The sequence below is a fragment of the Nanorana parkeri genome, unplaced genomic scaffold, assembly GCF_000935625.1.
Source record: "Nanorana parkeri isolate BGI_ZX_2015 unplaced genomic scaffold, ASM93562v1 scaffold765, whole genome shotgun sequence".
NCBI classification, from domain to species: Eukaryota; Metazoa; Chordata; class Amphibia; order Anura; family Dicroglossidae; genus Nanorana; species Nanorana parkeri.
The window spans coordinates 723,346-737,973 of NW_017307033.1; the positions used below are offsets into that span (position 1 = coordinate 723,346).

Here is a 14,628-nt window from a genome sequence, read left to right on the forward strand (position 1 = left end):
TGGCTTTATATTATAAGAAAATGTAATAATAATATAAAGCCAGTTATACAGAATTGGCTGTAGCTGTGCCACACTGTGTTCTGGTCTGCAGTCTGGACATGTGCTCATCTATTTTGACCACTAGGGTGATACAAGCCTTAGTTAGCAATGGCATGATAAATATTCATTTCATTATTCAATGTCTTTTTTTTAATATTATGTTATAATATAAAAAAAAGACATTGAATAATGAAATGAATATTTATCATGCCATTGCTAACTAAGGCTTGTATCCCCCTAGTGGTCAAAATAGATGAGCACATGTCCAGACTCCAGAACAGTGTATTATTGTATAGTGTGGAACAGCTGTAGCCAATTCTGCATACCTGGCTTTATATTATAAAGTTTTTATAATATAAAGCCAGGTATGCAGAATTGGATATAGCTGTGCCACACTACAGAGTGTTCATGTTCTTCATAATATTAAGTAACTGACCTAAAATCATGATTTTGTATTGCTTTAGAAAAAATGTGACCTGATCTGTGAGCTGTATGACGGGGGCAAACCCGCCCACAACCAGGGTCCAGGAAGACCCCCCACAACCAGGGTCCAGGAAGCCCCCACTGACCACCAGGCTAAGGTAAGGTGACTTTTATTTTATGTTCCCGGGGACATTTAAAAAAATCTTTTTTTTCTTCTTCTAATACTCACCTGATTCCTGGAAATCCCTACAAAATACTTATTTATAAGTAATCCAAATGAAGGCTGCAAGACACAGCTTATCCCCAACCAGATATAGCTATTCAAATGATCTTAACCACACCAATGATGATACACTATCAAATATATAATGAGGATGATTTACTAAAGGAGTCGAGAATGTTCACAGAATAGATTGTTTGAATATATATTTCAACTATCCAAATCATGTGGGGATTAAATAATTAAACAGGGATTTTCTTTTCATTGATGGATACTTGCAGTGAATCTTCCTACAATGCATTGTGTGAACATTCTCAACAACATTAGAAAAAAATCAGCCTGAATATGCAGTCACCTTTTTTCAAACGAAAAAAGCTTTTACAGTAAGTACAAAAAATAGGATTTTGTTATTACAATAAAATCCTTTTCTCAGTGTACTATTTCTGTGTTTGCAGATGACACCAAAATTATGTAGTGGAATACAGTCCTTACATGATGTCTCCAACTTACAAGCAGATCTGAATGCACTGTGTGATTGGGCATCTATTTGGCAAATGAGGTTTAATGTTAACAAATGTAAAGTTATGCACTTGGGGACTAAAAACATGCATGTGTCATACACTCTAGGGGGAGTAAATGATGGAGAAAGATCTGGCTGTTCTGGTAGATCATAGACTCAATAATAGCATGCAATGTCAAGCCGTAGTTTCTAAAGCAAGCAAAATACTTTCTTGTATTATACGGGGTGTAGACTCCAGAGAGAGAGATACATAATCCTGCCCCTGTACAAAGCATTAGTAAGACCTCATCTGGAATATGCAGTTTCGTTTTGGGTACCAGGTCACAAAAAGGATGTTGAGGAACTGGAGAAAGTGCAGAGAAGGGCGACTAAACTCATAAGAGGCATGGAGGAGCTCAGCTATGAGGAAAGATTAACTGAACTGAATTTGTTCTCTCTGGAGAAGAGGCGATTAAGGGGGGACATGATCACCATGTATTAATACATAAATGGTCCATATAAAGAGCTTGGTGCCAAATTATTCATGTTAAGGTCACTGCAAAGGACAAGGGAGCACTCTTTGCGTCTGGACTAAAAGAGGTTTATCCGTTGCATACGGAAAGGATTCTTCACAATTAGAGCTGTGAAAATGTGGAATAGACTCACCCAGGAGCTAGTTCTAGCTCGCCCAGTTAATTGTGTTTAATAAAATCTGGATGTATTCTTAAATGCACAGAATATTACTGGTTATTGAGTTTTTATAGGTAGATTAGGCATCAGCGATTGTTGATCCAGGGAATATCCGATTGCCTTATGGGATCAGGAAGGAATTTTTTCCCCCTGTTGGAGCAAATTGAACCATACTTTATAGGGGGTTTTTTTTGCCTTCCTCTTGATCAACAGTGGGTAATTGTGGGCATAGCGTTCTGTTTAGGTTTATCTTCATATCTCTATAGGTTGAACTCGATGGACAAGTGTCTTTTTTCAACCTATGTAACATTGAGGGACAGAGCTCTTAAGAATTCTGAAGGAATGTAGGGTTATGCTGCTGTCTCTAGGAGAAATAGACACTAAGCAAACAAAAAGCCTGCCACTTTAAGAACATAACTTTTGTCCATTGAGGGACAGAGCTCTGAAGAATTGTGATAGGTAGAGGTGTTCAAAAGCAGTCCAAACAGAGGGGTGGGCACCATAAAAGCTAAAAGAACCAGTTCAACAGGAAAAGGAACTGTAAAAATACATTTAAAAATAGCCCCCTTAGGAACTTTTCTGCTAAAACTAGCATCAGAGGAAGCAGAAACATCAACTTGATAAAACTCTGCAAAAGTTTGAACAGACCAAGTTGCAGCCTTGCATACTTGGGAAACAGAAGCTTGATTTTGAAATGCCCAGGAAGTACTACCTACACTAGTAGAATGAGCAGAAACAGGAAAATGAGGAACCTTATAAATCAGACAACTCATAAACCTTAACCTGACTAATCCATTTTGAAATCATGGCTCTAGAAGCTGAACAACCTTTTCTAGGTCCTACTGGAAGAACAAATAAAGAGTCTGAACATCTGAAAGAAGCTGTGGCTGATAAACAAACTCCGGCTGATGAACAAACTAACAGCCTGCACGACATCCAAACAAGGAAGAGGCATCTCCTTAGGATGAAAAGGAGCTGGACAAAGTGTAGGTAAAACAATGTCTTCATCTAAACGAAAGGAGAGACCATCTTGGGTAAAATAGAAACCTTCGGTCTTAAAACAACCTTGTCCTTAAGAACCAAATGGGGTTCTCTACACAGACAAAATAGAAAACTCGGAAACCCTTTTGGCTGAGTCACAAGAAGTACAAGTTTTTTGGATAATAAGTACAAAGAAATGTCATGGATAGGTTCAAAATGAGGTTTTTGTAGAACAGATAAAAAGGTAGATTTAAGCCCCAAAGAGGAAGAGAAGGCCGAACAGTAGGAACAACCATGAAAATCCCTAAAACAAAAAGTATGAATCAGGGAAGTAGAGCCAGAGGAAGATAAAACGGTGAGGTAACAGAATCCAGATTCCTCTGTTAACACCTGTGTTTCAAAAGCCAGTCCATTAAAGCCAGCGACCAAGAAACAGGGTGGAAGATTGGACCATGAGATAACAGATCTGGCCGATCTGGAAGAGCCACGGATTGACAGATGAACCAACTCATTATACCAAACCCTGCAAGGCCAATCTGGAGCGACGAGGATGACTGGAATTCCTTTGTGTTTTATCCTGCGAAGCAGATGAAGTTACAGCAATAGCGGAGTTAAGACATACATCAAAGTATACTGATCACAAGGAGCCACCAAGGCATCCACTCTATCCCGATGTTGGATCCCTTGCTCTAGACAAAAATCAGTTCGCCTTGTTGTAACAAGAAGTTAGAAGATCCACATCCGGCATTCTCCAGTGACACATTTGTTGAAACACCTCTGGATGGAGAGACCATTCACCCAGATCCAGACAACTGCTGAGAAAGTCCACCTGCCAGTTTTCCACTCCTGAAATGTGGATCGCTGAGATCACTGGAACATGAAGTTCCACCCAATCCAAGATTAAATGAACCCGCTTCGCTGTCCACATACTCCTAGTGCCTGCATGGTGATTGATGTAGTCCACTGCTGAGGCATTGACCGACTGAATCCAAACCAGGCAACCAGTCAAAGACGGGTCCAGTGAAACAACGCCAGGCGAATCGCTCTCAACTCCAGGTCATTGACCAGAAGCTTGGATTCCTCCAGATACTAACAACCCTGCACAGACAGGTGATCCAAGACACCACCCCATCTCACAAGACTAGCGTCAGTCATGACAATCTTCCAAGTTATGGGAAGAAACAAATTTCCTGTCGTCAACGCAGGTGACGTCAACCACCACGTCAGGGCCCTGAAATTCTGGTCAGGGCGCTCAAACTGATCATCTTGTCCATCGATAGAGGAGACTTGTCTCCCGCTGTAAGAATGTTTCTCTGCAAGGGCCTGGAATGAAACTGAGCAAATGGAATCCCTTCAAAAGTGGATACCATCAGACCCAAAAGTCTCATGCAACTTCTAAAGGAGGACTGGCAATGGGACCGAACTTGATATTGCAACTTCAATATTTTGCTTTGAGGAAGGAACACTTTTGCTTGAAAGGTATCCAACAGATGATCCAAGTACTCCACGCGATGTGACGAAAACAGCGACGATTTTTCGATGTTTACAATCCACCTGAATTTCTCTAAGGTCTGCAGCACTGCCGAGACATTGAGCTCCAGCTCCAGAGTCAACAGAGACTGTTCTTAAAGTAAAAAAACTTGAGTAACCAATAATCAGAATTAGGGATGTCCCGATACTGATGCTAGCATCGGAATCGGGCCCGATACAGGGCATTTTGACAAGTACTTGTACTTGTCAAAATGCCCCGATGCCTAGCGCCGAAGCTTGCGCTATGGGGTTTTTTTTTTTCTTACTTACGTCGCCGAGCGTTGCGTCACTGCTGCTCCGGTGGGCGCAGCTCCAGGTGGGGTCCTAATTTAGGTTAGGAGCGCCGCCCACTGGAGCCACAGTGACGCGATGCTCGGCGAGGTAAGTAAGAAAAAGAAAAAAAAACTCTGCAGCGGCCAGTCAGGAGCAGGTCAGCGGCGCGCTGGTCCGGCGAGAGGAGCTCCAGGTGGGCTTCTAATTTAGCTGGCAGGCACCTCTAAAGGTGGCCATACACTGTACAACCTTCGCAATCCCTAATATTTATATAATAGGAGGTTATTTTATTATTTAATTTCTGAGTTTAGTATCGCTTTAAATTTAGGAGTTTTGTTAGCAGACTCCTCAAGGAGGAGGAGAAGGGTGAAACTATCTGGTAACCGGAGGAAATCACCTCTCTAACCCCATCATCCAAAATTTGGCTTCACACATCTCCGTAAATTTAATCAGATGTCCCCCCAACTGAGATGGAAAAGGTGGGGGAAGACCTTCATGCTGAACTGAACTTGTCTGACAACTTGGAGGCCTTTAATTGCCAAGGATGCCTAGAGGTCCTGGTTTGGAAGAACAAAATGAACGTTTATTGGATGGAAGGGAAGGAGCAGGCTTATGACACTGCTCCTTATTTTTCCGCATCTGAGGCAAGTGTTCTCTTAGTTTTTTTTAAATAATTTTATCCCGCAAAAGTGAGATGAATCCTTGAGTCAGCGGCTTCAATCCGCAGATATCTAGAATCAGTGAAAAAAACAGCCACCTCATTTAAAAATGGCTGCCACATGTGTGCAGATACACACATGATATTCAAAGACATCAACACTGTCAAGTCCCAGCCTCTTAAAGATGCAGCGGGAACTTGAAATAAAAGTCACAAACTACGAACTCACAAAATACGTAAAATCCTGGAAGTTTATCTGGTTATTACAAAAGCGGGATATTTCTAGTCTCAGTACTTATGCTATATCCTGCGATAGGTCCAGGGTTCCCATGGGTGTTATGTCATTTATTTGGTCATGCCAGTATTATCTAGGGATTCCAATATACCTGTATGAGAAATAAGGAGCAAAGAATGCAAAGCCTGCAATTATCTAGAAGTATGTGTTGGTAGATTGTCATTACTAAACATTTCTAAAAGGAGTATTTGTTGTTATTTTAAAGATATGGGTTTAAGTGCATCCTCATAATGCCTAGCACAGAGCCAAAGTGCTTTTGTATATTAACAGACATTATGCCCATGCGAGACACTATTTGGTGGTATTCTTGTTATGGTAGCGGACTGGAGTGTCACAGACACCACCATAAACTGCCTTTCACGGGGAAAAAGCTTAGTGTTTTTTGTTTGCCAGTGTCCCAACCTCCTGTGGGCGGCAGTATAACATAAATGTCCATGAATTATCAAATTCCTGTGTTAAACAAAGCAAGTAGAGTCCTGTCTTGTATGAAGAAGGGAATGTATTGCAGGGACAAGTCTATAATTTTGTCACTTTACAGATCACTGATTCGGCCTCATCTGGAGTACGCGGTCCAGTTTTGGTCACCAGTACACAGAAAAGATGTCCTTGAGCTGGAAAAAGTCCAGCGGAGGACAACCAAACTCATTAGGTGGTTGGAGGACCGGAACTATGAAACAAGGCTGTTAAAATTAAATATGTTCTCTTTGGAAGTAAGGAGATTAAGGGGGGACATGATCTTCTTGTATAAACTGTTCAATGGTGACAGCAACATTATTAACAAACTCTTTACGGTTAACTCCATAACAGAGACTAGAGGGTACCACCAAAATTTGGTGGAAAAAAAATTTCAGCACACGGGGCGCAAGGGGTTCTTCTCAGTTAGAGCGGTTAAGGTCTGGAACTCACTGCCGCAGGCAGTGATTTCAGCTAAGAGTGTGGAATCATTCAAGAAACTATAACATACAGGGATACAGGTACTACTAAGAGCAAAATCACACATGAACTCATACACACGCACACACCAGCTCAACCATAAATGCATACACACAATAGGTTGGACTTGGACTTAAGTTTTTATTCAACCTCAAATACTATGCAACTACAAAGAAATTGTGTTTTATTATTAATTTTATTGGACATAGTCCAATAACAGTAGTATTTGGACTTATTTTGCAGTCAAAATACTACAGCAACAAGAACAGACCACTTATTGGCGTCACTCTTACCATGCTTCTCAGATGCCGGGCCGTCTAGCTCTGACTCCTGTAAAGAGAAGACATTTGTTAGTTAATCAATGTGACTAATATGCTGCCATTTACCAAATCTCCATACAGCCCCACTTCTTACCATCTCCATTGCGGGCATATCCGATAGTTGAGGAGACGCTTCCTCCACCACAAATTCATTGTCATCATCATCATCACCACCGTTATCTTTCTGCTTCTCCACAATCACACTGGATACACCCTTTCCACTGCTGGCCCTAAGTCAAAAAAAGATATTTAAAAAGGACCTTCTACACTACACATGCAGTCTTCAACGTCATCATTGCAATGAGAGCATTACAGGTAATAGCAACATACAATTAACAAATTAAAATCATGTAAGAGATAGCAGTTCTTTCCTTAAAACAAGGCTAATCATTTTGGAAGGCTGCTGTTACGCCCTGCCTCCGATTCAATCATGTCCCACTCATTTTGTATAATTCAGTGCTATAAATTGCTGAATGACAGCTGAGCCTGTCACTCTTTAATTTGCCTAAGCTAAATTTGGTAGTGCTGCCATGGCAACATGCAAATAACAAGGACACACTTAAGACTATAGTAGTCTTTAAAGTGTATCTAAATCCAAAAAAAATAAAACATCTATTTCTATATTGAATTCCTATAAGTTCTATCCCACTCCTAATAACCATACTGATCTAGAAGTTTATAAACTTACTTATTAAAGATGACCATTGTGTTCCTCAATGCACTGACACAGTTTCACTCAGCCCTGTGAATATGCACGTTGTATCACAACTCTAACAAAGCCTGCCATCTGAACTACAACTCAATGTCTGAACTTTCCACAATGGAACATTATCATTGTTTGCTGGAAGCAATGATTAACAGGATATGTAGTCTTGAGAAATCTAGTAGCAGGGAAAGATATACAAAGCACACTGGGAATCCAGGAAGTTGGTGAAAGTGATGGGCACACAGAAGGCAGCACTCACTACATAAAAGGGATTTTTTCCAAGTAAGCTTTGATTGCATTATGAAAAACAACTAGTATGTATTTATATTACAATGCTGATGTTATAACAGGATAGTATATGTTGGTAGGGCTGCAACTAATCATTATTTTCATAAATCGATTCGTTGGCAGATAATTTTTTCGATTAATCAGATTTAAAAAAAATAAACACCATCCCTAATTTAAAATAAAATACACAAATGCAGTGTAACAAAGTTTACTTTAGAATAAAACTGCAGGCACAATTTTTTGCAATAGCACTGCATTGGAAAGCATGGCATTGCGGTACCGTGCTTTCCAGTGCAGGCGTTCACACTGTGGGTGGGAGGCACGTTTAGGGTGTTATTGAAATGAATGGCACTGCAACACACCTCACCCGGCAGAATTTGTCAGGCCGGAACCAAAAAGGACTTTTTTTTTTTTCCACCTTTCATATTTTTATTTTTTTTCTAATAATTGTGTTGTAAGCACATGGCGATTGAATAGCTTCAGCCAGGGAATGACAGCTGCCAGTGGCAAGATTCCGCAGACGGCAGCTGAATATAAATACAGCAGGTAGCGGGCGGGTGCAATAGCCAGCCTATTGGCCATTTCACACTACAATAGCCAGCAGGCTGGCTATTGCACCTGTCCACTGCTTGCTGTACCCTCCTCCTAGCATGGAGGAGAGAGCAAGGGGATCCAAATAACTAATCGATAAGTTGACAACTATTCTCGTTATCGATCTATTAGTTGGTTGCAGCCCTATATACTGGGACTTTAGAACTCAGTTAATTTTCTCTCTCAGGCTTTGTTTGCTTCATTTTGTTTTAGTTATCTGGTCAGTAACACACGTTCTATCCTAGGGTGACAAAACTTGTACTGTATCTTTGGAGGAGCAGTGTTGTCACTCTAGGACAGGAAATGTGTTAGTACTACAGAGCATCTCCCCCTCTCACCATCTCCATAACATAAGGTGTTCCATAGCCCACAGAAGTTAATTGGGCAGGGCTACTAACTGATAGAGCTGATAAGTGCAACACAGGCAGAGCGCTAAGGAAGTTACTAGATTTCTGGCAGGATCACCGGGTATTTTTCCATAATTGCAGTGCGTTAAAGAGGAAAACAACAAGGGGGAATGTATTGGAGAAATTATCTACATTATTTTGCCCATACCTCCACTTTAAATATGCTCCTTAACCACTTGAAGTCCACTGTGTTTATACCCCCTTCCCATCCAGGCCATTTTTCAGTATTCAGCGCTGTAGTACTTTGACGGACATTTCTTACTGGGTAAAAAGACACCAAACATGTCATGCCTTAAAATTGCGCGCACGCGCGAAACCTCAAACAACTACCAATACCCTAAATTGGCCATAGGCGACGCTTTAAAAGCTTCTACCGCTCATCTGTTTAGTGTTATCAGTGATTGATGCCCCTAAAATTATAGCTCTCATTTCGACGTTTGCGGTGATATGTAACATGCGTAGCACAATTGTCGTTTTCTCAACGGGCGGACGGCAGGAGGTAAAATAATACACAAAAAACGCTTACTTCTTGGAAGAACTGAGTACAGTGCCCATGCGCACTCCATCTTCACAATATTAAATGTGCACATCAATAAAAGGAAAATGAATGGGTTTTTATTTTTAATTTTAAAAACACCCATTAATATAAGTTATACATTTAATCAAGTTCAATAAGCATACATGTGGGCTGAGTTTTTAAAACCATTTATACCTACCTTTCAGGGACAATTACATCCGTGCTGGGCTGCCTTTTTACTCTTGGTGGAGCTGGTCTCGCACTTCCAGGTCGAGGGATTCTTCTGCAATACATGGTAGGACACTAAGTAAACTTACCGAGACACATGTGGTCTGATTTTTAGCATTACAGGGACACTGCTTTATCTTCAGTGAGCACGCCGAATGTAGTATTTGATGTGACTTTTACATGCTAGCTCATCAATATTTCAATGACAGTATTTCATATACAGATATGTGGAGTCTCCTTCTACTCACTATGCGTAAATAAAATAGTACAGTCAGCAACCATTATATTAGTGCTGAAAGAAGATGAAATAGTTATTTATAAAGTCTTTAGTCTAAAGTTTTATAAGCACTTTGAGCAAACTGACAGACATACAAACATTGTGCAAAACTTCTAAGCAGAGAGCAGAAGTCGTATGAATAATGAGTAAAATAAAGCCTCCTCCACATACAAATATTTAGAATATGGATGCATAGAAGAATCCCGCTTTGAACTTCAGAAACCAATCCATGTGTAGTAAATAAAGAGCAACTACCCAGTTAAAAGGAGAACTATGAGGTGAGTGCTTTTCACTCACCTCATAGTTCTAGCCGACCTGTGACAATGAGACTGTCACAGGTCGGCTCAGTAGATCGGGAGGTGAGCACGAGATCCGCTCCTGCTGCGGCGGCTCAGTATCTAGCGAGCTGTAGCTCGCGGTATACTGAGCTTAGGGTAACGGGAGGACGCTAGTTTGTGTCCTCCCGTTACCCTAAGGAGAACTATGGGGAAAATACTGACCCCATAGTTCTCCTTTAAATGCAAATAAAAACCCTGCACTCAGCATGTATACTATATAATAACCTCAGATACATACAGACTTTCAGAAGATAAGCATTGTTTATATAGAATGTGCCATCACCTTTGAGCAGAGATATTTGTTTGCATATCAGAAGCGTCATTATTTTCTTTATTCTGTATCTCGGCGTCTTCTTCTATAATAAATAAGACATCAGATTATAACCTCGACTAATCATATTCAATTTAAAAGCCAGCATTGAATACAGACATTCATACAGGAAACAAATGTTATTAGTTGCAAACATCAGGCAAACCCATTGCGAGAAAAACATCTAGCTACTAATAACCAAGTTTTCCAGGAATTACAAATATTGAGCCTGTGACTCTGTGCATGTCATTATTGTTGTAGACTTGCTTTGCATAACCCTAATTATGCAGAAAGATATTACACAAGCCCTTCTTTTCATTGATAGATATGTAGATCTCAGGGAAGGAGACAGCATAAAATGAAAGGACAAGCGGCTGCAATTCTTTCCATAGGCACTGTAAAAGCCCTGCTTCTTTTGGCTACAATGGATCTGATTTCAGTATATGAACAATGATTCCTGGGTGGCATGAACAGTTCTCTGATTTTATGTTTTTCCAGGTATTCATATTCACAGTATAAAAACAAAATAAGTTCTACCACAAAACATACTAAGAAAATATATAAGCTTATGTATAAGGTTACTGCATACAACTAGCTAGTTAAGAGACATGCTTACCCTGCTCATTAAGGGCAAAGAGAAAGGGTCTCCTTAAAGCAGTGGTTCTCAACCTGTGTAACCTCAGCATCCACATTTGTCCTTGGTCATTAAGTCGTGACCCATGTTGCACTGCAATGGAACGCACGGCATTGCGGTACTGTGCGTTCCGATGCGGGCAATAGAACTGCGGGTGGGAGGTCCATTTGGGGTGCCATTCAAATGAATTGCAATGCAATACACTTCTCACACCAAAATGCGTAGTAGGTGCGATTGCAAAGTACAGTGTGTTAATTGCATGGGACTGTGGGATTAACACACTGTTTTTGAGGGCCCATTCACACTATTACAGACACAATCTCACCCTCATACATACACACTCCAAAAAAAAAATTTGTTGTTCTTTTTTTTAAGATCCACCCAGTCTCCCTACCTTAGCAGAACTGGAGAGGATCCTTAGCCTGCGGTCCAGTGTGGGCTGCTGCACTGTGATGGAGCTCCATCCATATGTGCATTGCCTGTACAGCTCCCTTGTACACCCTGTAGGGGTGCTGGTAGAAAGACTGTTACATCACTCCGGTCCAGGTACCTCTACAGGACACACAAGGGAGCTGTAAGCAATGCAGCTATGGATGGAGCCCACCCTACCTCAAGCTGACACTCCGCGCCGGGCAGCATATTTTGAATGGCTGCTTGGCGCAAGAACTGACAGTGCTGCGCTAGGGGGAGGCTGAGGAGCCTCTCACCTAGAAAAGTGGAAGGCACACAGGGATCCACTGAACACAGGGTCAGGACCCACTTTAGAGTCATGACCAACCAGTTGAGAACCAAGGCCTTAAAGCCTACACAAGCCCAAGTATGCTCACCTTCAAAACATTACCCTGCAAACTCCTTCCTCTGTTGTACCTGCTCCAAAATACCTGGTGTTGACAACTACAAGGTGCTATGGCGTCACGTCCTCATCACCTAATTACATGTGACAGTGTTGTGACCTAGCAGCAAAGTTAAATGCTCCCCCATACCCAGAAGCACAGGGTATCTTGTGGTGTCTGCAGCAGAAGGTGAAGCAATGGGGACTGCTAAGATGGAGAGTATACCCAGGTCTGTGCTTTAACTTTGTCACTTTGCCCTCAATGAGCAAGATGACATCGCCTTTAAAAGAGCTCTGCGAGACATACGAGGAAACAAAAACCAAACATTTGGTTATTTTTAACTGTCAGCTAAAACACATTATTTTGGTCCAAAGTAATAGTTTTTAACTGACAGTTTATTAAATAGCATGGTAATTATTGTCCTTACCTCCATCACTGGCTGCATCTCCTGCAGTGAGACAAAAAAAGCCAAAATTAGAACAATGTACACATACATTTATAATAAATCTTTGAAGCATCTCATCTACATAATATCGTGCCAAGTAAAGAACAATGCTACATCACCAGCTGCTGTTTAGAACAGGAGATGGCCCTGGCATCCACAGGTACCAAAATATGAGATTTGTAACGTTTACAGAATTGCAGGAAAATTTACAATAGAGCTGTCCCATTAAATTATATCTAAAGTCCAAACATTTTTACCCATTTTGTAACGAGTAGGAGCAGGTTTCTTTGCCACCTGTGAAATTTTTCATCACTTCCTGTCCTGTATCCTTAACAGGATGTAAGAGGATAAGTGAGAGAAATCCCTTCCTAGACAGTTTTTATGGAAAAAATGTCCCCATTGAAAGCTTTTCTGTATTCCTGTTCCGGCGGCAAGTCATTCCCAGCAACATCTGTGATCAGGATAATTAGAGTGAATCTCCCCAGCAGAGACAAAGAATCCAATAAAAACCTGAAAGAGGGTCTAACCCCTCACCACTCATCCAAATAAAAAAAAAACAGTTTTGCCTTTAGTTATACCTTAAGCATTGTGGATCTGGAGTGTTCCATCGGCTCCCTGTTTAACTGGACCTGATACTGTATACCAAGTGATTGCAACAACTAGATTTTGCAAGGGAAGAATCCAGCAGAACTCCATTCAACGCTGAATCAGTTTATTAAAAGTTTGTCAATGATACAGAGTCCTGCCCGAGGTCTGCTCCCTCTGACATCTTTCACCCAATCCTGGGCTGTCAAAGACTATGACTAAGCCCGGGATTGGTTGAAACATGTCAGAGGGGGTAGACAAACCTTCAATAAACTGATTCAGCATAGAAAAGAGTGCGGACTGCATTCTTCCTTTACTATAGGGGAGGACACACTACAAAAGGTTTTGGGGTTTTTTTTTGCCCGGAGTGGGGCTTTTATTCTGATTTAGAGTAATAGACGAGTGATGGTAAGTAATATATCTTTGCTTTCGGACATCCCTCCACTCAAGGCCAGTGGCTAGGACTCTCCTTTACATCTCATTGTTATTAGGTATAGTATTACGTCTTAAAAGTTTGCTGTATTTGAGGATCGGTAAACTCTGCATGCTCAATAAGTGCACACAAAAATGTAAAAGATAGAGAAAAGTAATTTAATAGCTTTTTAAATATTTAGATCTATAACCCGTACAAGAATAACAACATCAATAAAATGATACAAGAATAACCTATGAAGAATAAAATCATTAAAATAGTTGCTATGGGCAACGCCTCTGCAGTGTGCTAGTTCCATGCTGTACACGCACTCCACCTGTACATATAAGGTATCACCTACTCTATACTTCTCTTGCGGTTATAAAAAGAAGGCACCAAATCAGGGCTTGTAAATTGACATGCAGCAACCTAAAATATCTTGTTTGCCATGTAATTTATGTATCAGTAATGAGTAATGAAATGTATTCACAGGGCTGCCAGGAAATAGCCTGAACAATGAACATACTGCTACAGGTTCCTGAGCATAAAGCATGACAGCTGTGTGTAATTTATACCTCTCTGAGGCCTTAATGCTCAGGTGAAGCAGAACAGTCATTGTTAAAAAAGTAGAACCTATGAGGCTTAAGCTGAATCACCATTTACTCCATAATCACCAAGAGCTCTCGGGAAGATGGAAAACTAATAATCAACATGTCTGGTGCAAAACAAAAAAAGGTAGCATGAGGATTTCTTCAAAGAAGTGTGAAATTCTGCACTATAGTAAAAGCCATAATGCAGGGGCTGCAGACAAAAGTCAATTGTGGAAGTTGTCAAAATGCTTGTCTATGATACACTATAAATCTGGATTCAAACAGCAGAGGTCTTGATCCAGAAACTGCCGCACTCCAAGGTTCTTCACCGAAGATAAAGAAAATGTTTTATTTATGGAGCAGAGGTTTGGAATTTGGATCAGGACTAGTGATGTGCAGGGGCTTGGTGCGAAGCAACTTCAACCAAACCAGTGCAAAATTGTCACCGACACACTCCCGGCCCAGTTGCAGCCAGGCCATTCCTTACCCCACAGCTACATATCACAAAGGGTGAGGGAGAATGCCTCGGCCGCAACTGACTGGGCCAAGAGGAGGGGTGACAGAGACCTTTTTATGCGGGCTTGAGCAAATTCAGGCAAAATTGGT

At 41.0% G+C, this 14,628-nt stretch overlaps 1 protein-coding gene across 1 annotated transcript in view; it reads right to left on the minus strand.

The window, feature by feature from the left end:
* Positions 1 to 14,628, minus strand: part of TRAF3IP1 (TRAF3 interacting protein 1) — a 47,172-nt gene that overhangs the window by 12,510 nt on the left and 20,034 nt on the right. The window contains exons 8-10 of the mRNA XM_018564614.1: positions 9,570 to 9,673; positions 6,949 to 7,091; positions 6,835 to 6,864 (exon numbers count right to left, since the gene is read on the minus strand). Of these exons, the coding sequence (XP_018420116.1) occupies positions 6,835 to 6,864; positions 6,949 to 7,091; positions 9,570 to 9,673 (277 nt within the window). The remainder of the gene's footprint in view (positions 1 to 6,834; positions 6,865 to 6,948; positions 7,092 to 9,569; positions 9,674 to 14,628) is intronic.